This window comes from Camelus dromedarius, chromosome 14 (genome assembly GCF_036321535.1).
Source record: "Camelus dromedarius isolate mCamDro1 chromosome 14, mCamDro1.pat, whole genome shotgun sequence".
Taxonomy (NCBI): Eukaryota; Metazoa; Chordata; class Mammalia; order Artiodactyla; family Camelidae; genus Camelus; species Camelus dromedarius.
The window spans coordinates 33,210,553-33,225,460 of NC_087449.1; the positions used below are offsets into that span (position 1 = coordinate 33,210,553).

At 46.1% G+C, this 14,908-nt stretch overlaps 1 protein-coding gene across 1 annotated transcript; it reads right to left on the minus strand.

Moving 5' to 3' along the window:
- Positions 1 to 371: 371 nt before the first annotated feature.
- On the minus strand, positions 372 to 13,768 carry SHISAL2A (shisa like 2A). Its single transcript, XM_010984776.3, has 3 exons — positions 13,159 to 13,768; positions 7,268 to 7,407; positions 372 to 686 (listed from the first exon to the last, which is right to left on the minus strand). The coding sequence occupies exons 1-3, from the start codon at positions 13,338 to 13,340 to the stop codon at positions 445 to 447; spliced, it is 564 nt and encodes a 187-aa protein (XP_010983078.1). The 5' UTR covers positions 13,341 to 13,768; the 3' UTR covers positions 372 to 444.
- Positions 13,769 to 14,908: the final 1,140 nt, after the last annotated feature.

Below are 14,908 nucleotides of genomic sequence, written 5' to 3' on the forward strand. Positions count from 1 at the left end.
ATTCTGTTCCTTGGAAGGGGCTCACTCCAGGAGTGGCACAGAGCTGCTGGAGAGGCAGGAGTCACCTGCCTCTGGGTGCTGGTCATCTTCCCTGGGTTTCCTAAGTACATCAGCTCTGTGGCAGGAAGACCAAGTCAGAATTCTCTGACTCTCCAGGTTGTTATGTGAGGGGCTCCTCTGCGTCTCCACAGGCTCTGAACTTCTTCCTGGTTGCATAGAGCTGTTATGACCATCTCACTGGGGACCCGTGTCTAAACTCCCTTTGGCCCACAGTAGGCCAGGCAGAGCACTATAGCTGGGTCCACAGCAGGACCTGAGTGGGTTTGCTAGGAAAAGCCCTCGTTTATCCTGCTAGGCTCCAAAGTCCCTTTGGTTATCCCCACCCCCACCTTTTACCAAAAAGAGACTCCAGAAGAGGATAGTGTAGAGACACTTTATTGGATGTCATGGGGCTGGGTCTAGACTGGGGACAGAAGCCTCCTCAGGGCTGCCTGGAATGTCACTGGCAGTCACTGCAGCCATGAAGCAGTGCTGGAGGAGGTGTTTGGGGTCCACAGCCTGCTCTTCATTGCAGTCCAGCCATCGGTTCAGGAAAGGGTGAGTCTGCCCGAGAGGGCTCACTCCTGGCACCTCCATAGAAATGCCCATATTCCCACTTTGGCAGTCAGGGGGAACCTCCTCGGGGTCTGGAAAACAGCAAGCCGAGGGCATGGGGCTTCCTCCTGCAGCCCTTCCTCTCCATCAGGATCACATACACTGGCTAACTTCCCTGAGTGCTTACCTTGGGCAGGACTGTGCTCAGAGTCTTAAATGCATCATTCATTTAACAAATATTCATCAACAGTATACCATATCATGAACTAGGAGCTGTCAGCATTTCTCATGAACTTGAAGTTTAGTAGGGAAGATAGACAATAAACAATTGTTAGGAATATGAAGACTGCACCTTCACCATAAATCTATGCAGTAGGTACTATTAAAAATCATTTTATAAATGAGGATACAGGCTTACTACACAGCTAGCCTACAGGGAAGTGCTGGAAATTTTAGCTGAAATATATTATTCTCTGCTTTAAGAATAGATTCCATGAGTCTTCATCTGCTACTTCATCCTCTCCTCCTCTTGTATATCTGAGCTTGATAGGAACCTCACTTGGCCTTATTATTTCCCACTTCCCATTCATGACTTCTGCTTCTGCAGCTTACTTGGTTTCTGCCTCCCTAACAGAACTTAAAACTTTTTGTCACTAAATCCCATGGTCACTTATGAATCCTTGTCTCCCTTGACTTATTGGGAGCATTTGGCACAATTGAGCATTCCTGCCTTTTTAGATAAGTGATCAAGGCAGAAATGTGAGTCAACTCTCACACCTTCTCCCTCAACCCCTTTCCAAAGTCAAGCAATTCAACAGGTCCTGTTGATTCCACCAAATCACCATCTGCTGTATCCACCCATTCCCTCCATCCTCCAGGCCACCACACTAGGTCAGGCTTTCATTTTTTCCTGCCCAGACCCCTGGAACAGCCTCCAGCTGGGTCCCCTCCAGTCCATCTTCCAGGCTGTAGCCAGAGAGATCTTTCTAAGGTCAAGTGAGTCCATGTACTGTTCTTTCTCAAAAGCCGTCAATGTCTTCCCACTACCTGTGATTCTTGAGGTGGTATTCAAGGTTCTTCATAAACCAGCCCCATTCCTTCTCTTTAGCTTTGTTACTACTGCACTTTCCTCAGTTACTCTGTGTTTTACTACATCAAAATTTCACTGTTCCCTAAATGGGTCCATTCCTTCACATCTCTGGGTCTTTGCATCTCTGGGTCTCTGGGTGCTTCTGCTTGATACAACATTTTATACCTTTTTTATTCAGAAAACTCCTATGCTTTAAGACCCATTGATGGAAGATACCCAGGAAAAATGGTGCCTCTGAAACCAAGGGAAGAGAGAATTTCAAGAAGGAAGTTGTATTGGACATAGGAGTTGGCTACACAATACCCATTCCACCTCTTCTCACCCAGTAATGGCAATTATATTTGGGTGGGATGGGCCCCATCCCAGCTCCAAGAGTGGGGCCTATTAATCTGAGCCCATCAGATAATTCTGTTCCTTTGCTACAGGGATGGGCAAGCAGTGCACAGCATTTCCCTGGATACAGTGTTGGTTTCGGGCACATGACTTGAGGCGGTCCAATCAGAATAGAGCTCAGGTCTCTTTCTCTTCCTGGCTAGGTGGGAACAAAAAGCACACAGTCCCAGGGACTGCTGGCAGCCGGCTTACTACTATGGTGAAAATCAGTCTGAGAAGAAAGCCAATACAAGATAGACGGCAGAGCTTAGAGAATCTCAGAGGATGGAGCCACAAGTCTGAGGACATTGTGAGCTTCTATTCAAACCATTCCTTCTAGCTCACTCTACTTTTGGACTTCTCACCTACACAGCCAATACATTTCCTTTTTTGTTTTGTTTTGTACTTTCTATTTTTAAATAAATTGACTCACAAGAAGTTACAAAAATGGTACAGAGAGTTCTGCTGTTCCCTTCACCTCGCTTTCCCCGATGATAACATCTTACACAACCATGGAGTAATTTCAAAACTAGGAGACTGACATGGATACAGTACGACTAACTAAACTACAGATCCTAATCAATTTGGGAACCTGTGGGGTGGATGCTAAAATGTTACCTCTGAGATGTGATGGCTGCTGTGTTTCATTCAATTGGGAGTAAAGAAAGGCCATCATTCTCTTGCTCCCCAGACTCTGTATAATTCTGTTAATGTAACCTGAGATTCTACTCACCATTTTTTTTTTTTTTTGGCAAACACATCACAGTGTTGCTTCATACGGAGCTTGTGGACCCATCATGTCTTTTGCACATGATTCTCTTCCCCAGATCCCAGGGATTCCCTCACATGTGTATCCCAGGGCCTTCCATTCTACAATCCTAGTCTTCTAGGGAAACCAGCAGAATAGTCAGTGGTCCACCTCTTGAATACACATATTTCTGCCTCTTCCTCTGACTAATATGTAATGAAAGTTATTAGAGTCTCTCAGTGGTGCCTGAAGCCTGGGGCAAGGGATTCCATCTTATAAAGGTGCTAGCCAAGAGGCACGTGGGAGAGGAGAAAGCCTAAATGCAAGTACAAAAAGTTCAATTTTCAAGTTACAATAAGAAGATTCATGTTTGGCTAAAACGTGCTGGTACAACAATCTTCTCTGAGTCTCCTAACAACGCTCTGAAGTGGGTGTTATTATTCCACGTTATAGATAAGTAACTGAGGCCCGGACAGAGAAAGTCAACATTGACACAGCTATTACGTATGGGATCCAGGATACACTTTCCATTCTGCTTGATTCCAAAGCTTAGACTCTTTCCACAGGGCAAGCATAGCCTTAGTATAGGTGAGGAACTATGCTAGGTGCTGGGATACAAAAGCATTTAAGACATGGTTCCCATCTTTGAGATATTAACAGACTCTTTGAGGAGACTAATATGTAAAAATCTAAATGCCTTATAATAAAAAAAATGTTAAAATCCCTACCATGTATCAGAGATTAATTAGCTCCTATGTAGGCATCACCCCTAGTTTTTACAGCTTTCTTGGTATTACTGTACACATTTTACAGAGTAAATTGAGGCCCAGAGATAAGTGACTTGCCTAAGGCCACACAATGAGAGTGACAAAGCCAGGATTAGAGCCAGGTTCTCTGACATCCCAGCCCAGGGTTGTGCCTTCTCACCTTTCTCCAGGGATCTTTTGGCCAGTTGCCTGAGGTCTTAGCCTGTCATGAACAGCTAGGAAAGTGGTTCTCACATTGGAGATGAGTCAAGAGTGACTCATCACTAAGGCTTGTTGGGTCATACCACCTCCCCAAGTGCAGTTAATTAAAAAGCAGTGGGGGCTGAGGAAATGAAACCCTTCCTGGAAGATGAGAGGGGCCGCCGCAAGGAAGGATCTCTGGCCCAGGAGGCAAAGGCTTGGCCAATTGGCTGGGTGACTGTGGACACATAATTGTCCCTTTCTGGGCCTCAGCTCCCCATCTATACAATGAAAACATCAGACTTGATTTCTAGGAACCCTATGAGCAGTGAGAATGGCTGATTAACCATCTCCCCATCAACACTTTTCAGAAGAGGATGAGAACTTTTGTCTTTAATTTCCCTCATTTTTTAATCTCTTATTAAGCGTACTTAGGTTGAAATATCAACTCCATACTTATTCATCTCATCTGAAAAATAGGATTGATAATAACCACCTGGTAGGGTAGTTGAACAGGTTAAATGGGATAATATGTTTAAAGGCCATAGTGTAGTGCCTAGCACAAAAGTAGGAACTTGGTCGGCCTTCTCACCAAGTTCCTCACAAAGTACCAGAGTAAGAAAGTTATGGTCTTTGTGGCGTCCCAAGTTTGGAGGATGGGATGGGGTGGGGTGATGGGACAGTACAGAAAGCCTGGGCAGAAGAAGGAGCCTGTTAGCAGGAACTCTGTACGATTTCCACTCTGCTCTTGCCAAGGCACTCCCCACTGTCCCTTGCCCCCAGACTCAGAGATCAGGACTGAAGGTGCAGTGCAATGGTCTAGGCTTTAGACCTAGTTGGGAGATGGGGGTTAACATCCTAGCAACACATGCTCACTAGCTGTGTAGACTTGGCCAGTTCACTTCCCTTGGCTGAGCCTTGGTTTCCTCTCCTGTAAAATGGGGTTAATGATCTCTCTGCATGTCCTACTGGAGAGGGAGACAGAAACATATGAAAGTCTGTGTCAAGAGGAAAGCTCTGATGAATGTAAGAGAGTGGGCCTATAAACTGTCTCAGGTGCAAGAGGGACAAGAGGCTCCTGGGTTGATGCTGTGGGTTCACAGGAAGGAGAGGATAGCACTAAATGAAGAAGAAAGGGGAACTCAGAGCTGAGTTTAGGCAAAAGGCAGAGAGAACTGAAAGCTATCATTTAATAAAGAGTCAGGAAATGCATCTTCCATCCTAAAAATAAGAAGCAAAAAGCAAGAAACTGTCTCAAACCCTGTTGACCGAATAATACAGCTGGTGGCTGGGCAGTGGAAAGCAGGAGGGTACTTTGCATGCACAGGGCCAGCAGATGAACTGTGTTCCCTTGAGTTAGAACGGCTGCAGGGCTGGGGTGGGGAGAGACGAGGGGAGCAGAGCACAAGCAGGTGCACCCACAGACCCAGCCTGGTGAGGGAGAAATAGTAGGACTTTGGAGGCAGAAAAATACAGATTTGAATTCCTGCTCTGCAGTTTACAAATTGTGCGCCTCTCTGAGACCTGGTTTTCACATCTGTAAAATGGGTGATAGTAACACCTACCTCACTGAGGCAGTTGGGAAAATTAGATGAGGTTAGTGCATGTAAAGTTTCAAATAGTGTCTAGCATATAGCAGGAACTTCCCTTTCTCAGCACAGGGATAGGGAGAAGAAGGAAGGTGGAGGTGGATTTGGCTCTGTCACTTACTCAGTAGGCACCTTAGGCCTCAGTTTCTTCATCTGTAAAATGGATTCTAATAAGATCTATACTCTTCCTGGTTATTGTGAAGAGCAAATGATATGGTCTCTTTAAAGCTAGTTCATTCCTATTAAGTGCAGTATCATATTTCATTATTCCTCTACTGATGGGCATTTAGTTTGTTTCCAGTGACCAGCTGTCACGGTATCCATCTTTACAAGTCCTCTCCAAGTGCAACAATATCTCTAGGGCAGATAGTTAGAAGTGGAATTGCTGAGTTATAGGGTATATACATTTTTAGTTTAAATAGGTATTGCCAAATTGCTCTACAAAGTGGTTGTAGACTTACGCTCTTACCAGCAGTATCTGAGAGAGAATCCATTCTTTCCACCCAAACTTCTCACTATTAATGTGATCTGTTTTTTGACTTTTGCCAATGTAATTGTTTTTTTTTTTTAAAAAAAGGTATGTCGTTCTTAAATTGCATTCTCCTGATTATTAGTAAGTTGAGCATCTTTTCATGAGTGTTGGGCATTTGTATTTTCCAGAGGATTATGTTTTTCTCATTTGTTCAAAGATGTGCCTATATATTCTGGATATCAATCCTGTCTCTATTTTATATACGATAGTTAATTCTCATTATTTGTAGTAGTTATGTTCTATAAAGTTGCCACAAACACTGAATTTGCAAATACTGAACCATTGCACCTAGGAGAAGTACAAAGCCAGGTTCCTGTGACCCTCTCGCTACAACATTTTTGTCAGCTGATCATTACATAACTTCATTCTGTGCGTGTTTCTTATTAAAGACACCTTATTTAACATACACTGTTAATTCATTAACATTCAACTCATGGCCAACAGCACTATAACTCTTGCCTGAACAAAGTTTATCTAAAAATGTACTTTCTACATAAGGCGCATGACAGCCTTCTTGTACTGAGGACTACTAGGCAGCATTTCAGCACTAAATTTGGGTGTCATTTTCAACAGTGAAATCACCAAAATAAATCATAAAAATGCAAAAACATGGCACTAAATATACCACGGAAAGGACACTTGTTTACAATATAAGAGCTGAAATAAGGAGGCAGAGCATGGCCTTGTTCAGCCTCAGCTGGGAATGTGTGTGACAAGGCAGCTCACATTTTTTGTTGCTCTGTGCACATCCATATCTGCAGATGACCTCAAAACACTGCAGGTATTGATCTTTGAGGTTACAAATCAGTTCTAGCAAGTAGGCGAATTCACAAATATGGAATCTGTGAATAATGAGGATTGACTGTGTGTGTGTATTTGTATTTCTAATATCTTTGCAGTCCACCACTGGTTTTTTTAACTTTATGTATGGTGTCTTTTGTATTATTTGTATTTGATATCTTTTTGTATTTGATGTAGGCAAATTTGCCAACATTTCCCTTATTTTTAAAATTAAACATTTTATTCATCTTACCCCATTTAAATCAATCTGTTTCTGGACTCTTTCTATTCTAGGGTTTCTCAGCATCAGCACTATTGACATTCTGGGTCAGATCATTCTCTATGTAGGGTGCTGTCCTCTGTATCGTAGGATATTTAATAACATCTTCATGTAACAAATAGAATGCTGACTATATTGAATTATTTTGAATGAGCACATGAAGAGTTTGGGATAGAAATGTTCATGTCGTGAACTTCCTGAGAAACGTGCTCCTGGTTCTGAATATTCCAGGAACACTCATGAGGCAAATGTTCCAAACATCATTTCTAAATATCTCCCCTCTGCAAGGGTGCTAGCCTGCTGAATACAAGGAAATCATGTGACCTCTTTCTTACCTGTAGTTTGTAAGCTTAAGCCTGGGTCCAACTTTGTGTGGGGTTTTGAGCTGATGAACAGGTAACAGAGCACACAGGCGGTGACAATGAAGGCCAGGAGGACCACGGCTGCTATGGACAGGCCCACAAGAGCGCCAATACTGGGGAGAGAAGACCGTAAGGGAACAGGGTCAGAAAAGGACTTGGGAAGCAGCATGCTGTAGGAGAAGCATTGTAGGAGTTAGAGGAATCAGCCGACTTGAACTTCTGTCTCTACTTGCCCTAAACAGGCTTTCTGGGTCTAAGCACGGGAAAGAGCATCAACTAGGTGGCAGGTACTCACCACATACATGACTTGACATGGCTCCGTGCCACCAGGTAGCTGGGACTCCATGTGTGTTCCCTCTCTTCTCCTCTCCTTTCCTCAACCTGCTTCCACCTGGGGAAGCTGGAGATGATCTTAAAGAGCCCTCCCCACACTGCTGTTTCTTAAAAATCAAGACATATGGTGGGCCTTAAACACCAGCTGTCCTTCCAGCCTCAAGGTAATTTCTGACCCAGCCTCTAGCAGGTCATCACTCTAGTGTGGACTCCACGTCTAGAACACTCCCTGCTGCTGGTCCCTCTGTCTTCAACCTCACTGCCTCTGCCCCAGGTCAGGCCTCAGTCACCATCACCCGGTCTCCAGATAACTACCTCCTGGCCTTTTCTCGAGGCCACTATCTTTCCCGTTTCACATGATCTCTACCATCCTCTCCCCACATCAGAATTTTTCCTGTCCTTGAAGGCCCATCTCAAATGTCTCCTCCTCAGTGTTTTCCCTGGTCATCTTTCTCTCTCCTTTCTTCTCCCGTGCCAGGCTAACCCAGCCAGACACCTTACTCAGGGCCTCTAGCGCTCCCCACTGGGTCAGGCAACCAGCGTGGTAAGGAAAGAGCAAAGAGCTTTGGAACTCTTACAGACCTTCCTGGTTTAGGACCCAGGTCTGTTAACTAATTCGATGTGAGATCTTGATGAAATTATTTAACCTCTGAGCCTCAGCTTCTTTGTCTGAAAAGTGAGAATGATCAAAACATAGCACCTCACAGGTGGTAGTGAGGATGAATGATCTGTATAATATTCTTGGCACATAATAGGTATTCAACATATTCCTCGTGTGTTCCTTGACGGCAGACTCAGACCATGTTTAACTGGCTTTATTCTCTCCTTGTACAGGTGCTGGCACGTAGTAGGCAGTTAGTAATTATTGAGTAGCTACTTTGTGTCAGACACTGTGGGATGTTCTCCTAACAGTAGGGGATAGGTAGCACCAGGTTTGTTTGTGTGCCTTTTCTGCCTTTGATTCCTACAGCTTTTCTGCCCACCCCTCAACCCTGACCCCAACCCCAGATTCCTGCCCTTGCCATTTCTGCCATTTCACTCCCAACTAACTGATGATTAATTTCCACTAAACAGAAACACCTTAGAGCTTTGGAGAGTCTGTTTTCCAATGGCTAAATAAATTATTGGATACTCCTGTGATGTAATAGTATAGAGCCATTAAAAACATGTTTTCAAATAATATTTAAGACCAAGGATACATTCTAATGAGCTGCTAAGTGAAAAAAGCAGGACACATTACTAAATATATAGCATAACCCTAACTTTAATAAATAAACATAACATATACATACATAACACAGCAGGGTAAGGTTGGGTGGAAATACACTAAAATGCTAACGGTAACAGGCTGTTTCTGGGTGTACCATAGGCTGTAGATGTCCTGTCTGTGTCCCATTAGGTCTTGGAATTGTGGAATATTCTGACCAGGGTTTCAAATGCCAGCATCTGTATCTTTTTCCCCGGAATTTCTTGGGGCCAGAACAGTCTCTGCACATTGTTTAGGTCAGAAGTGCAGGAAAATTAATGCCTCCCTTCTCCCACTAGCACACAGCCAATGGCTGACAGAAACTGGTATGTGAATCCCCAGCTTCCTGGCCCTCCGGTGAGATGACTCTGAGGTGTGTGTTCTACACTGGCTAGCAGAGTTCAGCAGGTTTGAGCTCTGGGGACCCTCAGTGGTGACTCGCTTGGTAATACACCATCGTTAGTTAGCTCCTTCCCTTTCCTGTCTCACTCCCCCACCCTCTACTAGTGTTTTCTAGGATCGCTTGTCATATAAACTACTTGCCCTCAAATCCTCATCTTCTGGGGAACCCAAGCTAGCATACTGGATCGCCCATGATCTCTTTCCTTTTTTTGTTTCTCCTCTCCTTTCCACATTTTCCACATTGAGCATGTAGTACTTTTTAGTTCTTGTAAGTGTTTTAGTGAAGTATTATTTCCTTTTTTGAGATATCCTTACTGTTTATAAGGCTGTTACCTGGGGGACTTGTGCTCAGGTTGGGGCCCCACACTTCACAAGGGACACCTGGATGGAAAGGGCCCTCGAAAAGTAGGATCCTTTGAGGAGTGGGTGAGAGGACTAGGGGGATATAGTCCAGATCATCAGTTAGTCAGGGAGTGGGCACTGTCTCTGATGGTCTGTCTGGAGACAGAGGAACCAGCTTCCAAGAACAGAGCTGGAAACAACAGGGGAGGGCCCAACAGGGAAAATCTGTACTTAGTATGAGATGAACTTTAAATGATCAGCGTTGTCCTATGTGTACTGCCTCAAGAGGTGGCAAGTTTCCTATTATTGGATAGGTTTGCACAGAACACCTGGATGAGCACACCTTTCAGAGATTAGAGATTCCTGCCCAGCATGGGAAATTGGATTAAAGAGCTGCTAGCCTTCCAGGATTTCCCAGCTCTATGACCCTGAAAGATAGATAACCCACTGTGACTTCCAGGAAAGGACTGGAGGGGTGGTCTAACATTTGTTAGGACTTTTGAGTCAGGCAGTTCTAAGTTTGAACATATAAGCTGAAAAATTCTTTACCTTTTGGTCTTCATTTTCTTCATTCATAAAAGCTCTTATCTCATCAGGTGTCCATAAAGATTAAATGAGATAGAGGTAGTGCCTGGCTGCCAGGTCTGCCCTCCAGCAAGGCTGCTGCCTTTTGGCTCACATCCTGATGAAAAACAGAACTACTGATAGAGGGTGTCTGGAAAGTGGATCAGATGTGTGATAGCACCAGCTGCTTCTCCACAGGGAGTCTTCATTTCCTGAGACATGCTTTTAAAGACAGCAATTCTCCTTGAGCACTATCCAAGGAAACAGTGTTTACCTGTAGGTTTTTATGTTTTTAAGGGCTAGCTTTCATGAACTGGGCCAAACGGAGTCCAGAGCAAAACAAGGTCTCCACTCTGCAATGGTGGGGCTCTGACAGAAACATACTAGGAGGGTTGTTTCAGGTTTGGAGGACACTGATCACCTAGATGTCTTGAGGACACTGGTTCCCCTCCTCCACTTGGCAACTGTCTGTGTTGTTTATGAACCACTTATATCCAAGCCTAGGAAGAGTCAGCCCTGCAGGCTAGAACCTTTCAGCTTCCCTTGGGGTCACAGAATGGAAGCACACTGACATGTGATGTAACCTCAGAGGTCACCCCATCCAACCCTCTACCTCATTGTCTGAGCCAGTAAAGCACTCCATGCCTCAAGAGGGTCCAAGGCAAGGTAGAGGGACCATAAGAGGTGTGTAGGGATAGGGGTGGTAGTAGAAGGATGGGGTCCTGGCTTGGTGCTGAGGGATTTACTTATCTCTGTCCCCCCAAGGGCTAGCATAGTGCCCAGAAGACAGCAGAGGGTCAGTGAGTAGTTTTTCAAGTGATCTTAGTAGAGCAGGTTATAGTAAGCTAGTTGTCCAGCAGGTCAAGCCTGGACTTGGGACCAGACAGGCCTGAGTTTTCATCCCAGCTGTGCCACTTCCTCTCACTGGGGCACTCTCAGATAGAAAATCAACCTCTTTTAAGTTTTCTCATCTGTAAAATGGAGAGAAGATATGCCAGGGTTGCAAATGTGTGAATGCATCTAGCTTCTGGATGGTGCTAGGTGATGTTCTTTAAATCTCAGTATATCATTGCTGGAAAATCTTGGACAATTCACTTTCATACTGAGTTTCAATTTCCCCACTGACAAACCAGAGAAAGGGAACTCCCTTTCATTGAGCACCTACTATATGCACTAGTCACTTTCACATGCATTATTTCACTTAATCTTCACAACAATTCCATAAGACAGGTATCATTACTGCCATTCTAAAGATGACAAAAGAGACTCAGAGATAATTTGCCCAAGTTTACGTAGCTAATAAGTGACAGAGCCAAAGTTAGGACAGGGTTCTAACTAGCCGCAAGGCTCCACACTGTTTCCATACTTCAAAGGGAGGTCAGCACTATCATATTTCAGCACTCAGCTCAGTGCTAAGTACACAGTGGTTCTTCAACAGATACTCCATTGTTATACTTCAGATGCATGTTGTATCTCTTTAAATGGACTGTGAGGTCCTCAGAGAGGGAATAATTGATTTTTGTGTCTCTAGTACCTAGCATAGCCTCTGGCACAAAACAAAGGCTATGATGAATGAATGAAAATATGGATGAACAGAGAATAATATAATTCCCTAGGTGACAGCAGCTGAATGTGCAGGATCTGAAAACCTGGCCATCTGAAAATCCTTTGGAGTTACAGACTAAGCAGTCTAGAAAAGCAATAACTGTAATTGTTAGTGGTATATGCCAAGTTGATTTTACCTTTTGATCTCATTTGGTCCTTGCCCTAGTCAGAAATCATCCTCCCCATTTGATGAAAAGACAGAGGCTCAGAGAGGTTTTAGAGGCAGACTGTCCTTTCCTGCCCAGAGAGCATGCAGCTGCTGGTCACATACCTCCAGGGACAAGAAGATCACTGTCTACTGAGATGGCCCGCTCCATTTTTGTCGATGCCTGTTTCCCAGTGCAGCCTCAGGATCAGGTCCTATTTTCTGGGTGAGGCCTTTAGGGACCCAGAGAGATTGAGATCTCTTGCCCTCTCAGCCCCCCACAAGTTCCAGGAATGCCAGCACTGTTCTAACCACCTCCTTCCCTGAACTAGTGGGGAAACTGAGGTCCTGTGGATAGGGATTCACCCAAATTACACTGATCTGGCTCCTGCTATGGCATTGTCATTATCTCATGATGAACTCGTAGGCAACTTGGAATCCTTGGTTTCTGCTTTGGCTTGGGAGTGGGGTACATCCCAGAACTTACCACAGGGCCTGGCCAAGTGCTCAGGAAGGGGTGATGATCGAAAGAATGACTAAATATGAGGGGGGAGAAAAGAGTTGAGGTTGGGCAGAGGCTGAGGCTGAGTTGGGGTGTAGCATCAGATGAGGTATTAAGGCTCAAGGTGAGGTTTGACTGTAGGTCTAGGTAATGTTTGGAGTCAGGGTGGGGGAGGAGAGCTGAGGTTGGGTTGCAGGGAGGATCTGAGGAGGAGGTTAGGGCTGGTGATAGAGATCAGTATTGGGGAGTGGGTAAGGTCAGGGATGTGGCAGATGATATTATGAAGGGGACCCTGGTCAGCACTTGGATAAGGGAGGAGTTTGGGTATCTGGTGAACCTTTGCAAGGTGGGAGTTTGCTGTTAGGGTGAGGGTTATTGTGTAATTTAAGGTCGGGCTGAGGGTGGTGGATGAGGATGTTTGGGGTGGGGCTAAAGTGAAGGTTTTCCAGGGTGGAGCTGGGGCGGGTGGTTCAAGGATGGACCTTAATAATTGTTGGGTTAGGATAGGGGGATGGAGCTGAGAAGCGTCTGCACAGAGAGCTGGGTTGGAGACAGAGTGAGAGCAAAGGTCAGTATGGGGCCTGAAGGGATACAGGCTGGGTGCAGGTTGGCCCTGACGGGGTGGGTTTGAGGATTGAGGGTTTAGCACGCATTTGGGCCGAGGATGGGGCAAGGGGGCTAAGACTAGAGTGGAACTCTGGGTGGGGTTAGGGCCGGGTGGGTACCTGAGCCACCACATGTAGCTGTGCTCGTAGGGGAAGAAGCTGTGCGGGTCATCGCAGCAGTACTTGTGGTCGCGGAAGCCGCAGCAGAAGACAGCGGCCGCCTCGCCCCCCGGCCGCGGGCAGCTGAAGCCGCGCACCACCTCCTGCTCGGCGCTCACGTAGGTCGTGCAGGCGCCGCTCATTGCGCCCCGCGCCGGGCCCGCCGCCACCGCGGGCCACCAGACGGCCGGCGAAAGAGGGCACGGGTAGCCGGGCGAGCGAGAGACGGACGGAGACAGAACCGAGCCCGAGAAAGAGACAGAGAGAGAGGCAGAGATAAGCAGAGAGTCAGGGATTGAGGCAGAGACCGAGAAAAACCCCGCGAGGGGCGCGGAGCTGCAGCGGTTAGAGATAGAGTCCCCGAGGACCGAGAGAGGCGACCAGGTACGCGGACAGGGCTCGGCAGGAGGGGAAAAGGAGGAGGGAGAGGGAAGGAGGGAGGAGGAGGGCCAAGGAGTGGTGGGAGTGGAGAGGCGGCCGGGAGCCGACGCCCGAGCCCGGGGCGGGGGGCAACACGCAGATCCGGAGGAGGGAGCAGCCCCGGGAAGCCTACCCGGCGCAAGTCTCTGCCCGTGGCCCCCACCGGCTGCACTACGTTACCAATTTATGCACTTGGGCGCTGGGTGCTCGGAGAGACAGCCCATGTCCAGGGTGGCAGAGCGGGAACCGAAGCCGCCTCCTTGGATTCCACACCCGTGCTGAGCACCAGCCGTTGTGCTAGGCGCCGTGCTAGGCGCTGGGAATCTCATGGAGGTTCCAGGCTAGGGCGGGGCACATCGACCATACAGTAGGGTCAGTATGGGGATGATTAATATACGACCTCGCTTAACCCTCACAACAACCCAGGGGACCAGAGATTTTCAAACTTTTTTTTTTTTAATAAATGAGAGCTGAATGTCAGATGAAAGTCATTTCCGTGGGCTCTTAACCCCATGGGATTTCAACCTGGGTCTGTCTTGTTCCCAAGCCCTTACTCTCTCTGGGGCTCTCACACCACCTCTTTTCCAGTGACTTTTCCTGTTCTCATCTTCTGGCTTCCTTGCCTGCCACTTCCTTTCCCTGAGCAGCTAGCTCATGCACTGACATGTTCACACTCCCATTTTCACTCCCTGCCACACTGACTTGGGACAAGAGGGCTAGTGGGCGTCCAGATGGTAATTCCATCCACTAGGAAGCAAAGCCAGTACACTTTTCCATTCTCAGACATTATTTCAGGTCACAAGGTGAGTGTTCTCACTAGGATCAGAGGACCACAGCCTGAAGGAGTTGTATGGAGTCTTTGGAGATTGCCTATCTATATATCTCTGATACACTGGGAAACTCAGGCTCTGAGAGGTGCAGTTTGGGCCAGTTACTCTGAGCCAGGACTAGGGAGTGCTGAACTTTAGTTGCCAATAATTCCCATTCAGCCAATCAGGGTGCTAGGGCTGAAAAGGACCTGTGGGTCATGTAATCAGTTGAGTTACAGCTAGCATTAAAAAATAAATAGAATAGAATAGAAAAAGTACACTGCAAATACTTAGCACTGTAAAGCTGAGTATTCTTTCATTAAATGTTTTTTCAGTTACATATATCTGTATGTATTGTGGACCAGATCATGATGTGAAATCTGTTTCTTATTTTGAGTCCAGGTCAAAAAGGTTTGAAAGCCACTGAATCTGACGTTCCCATTGGACAGATGGGCAGGGACTAACTCAAGATTGCATAATCT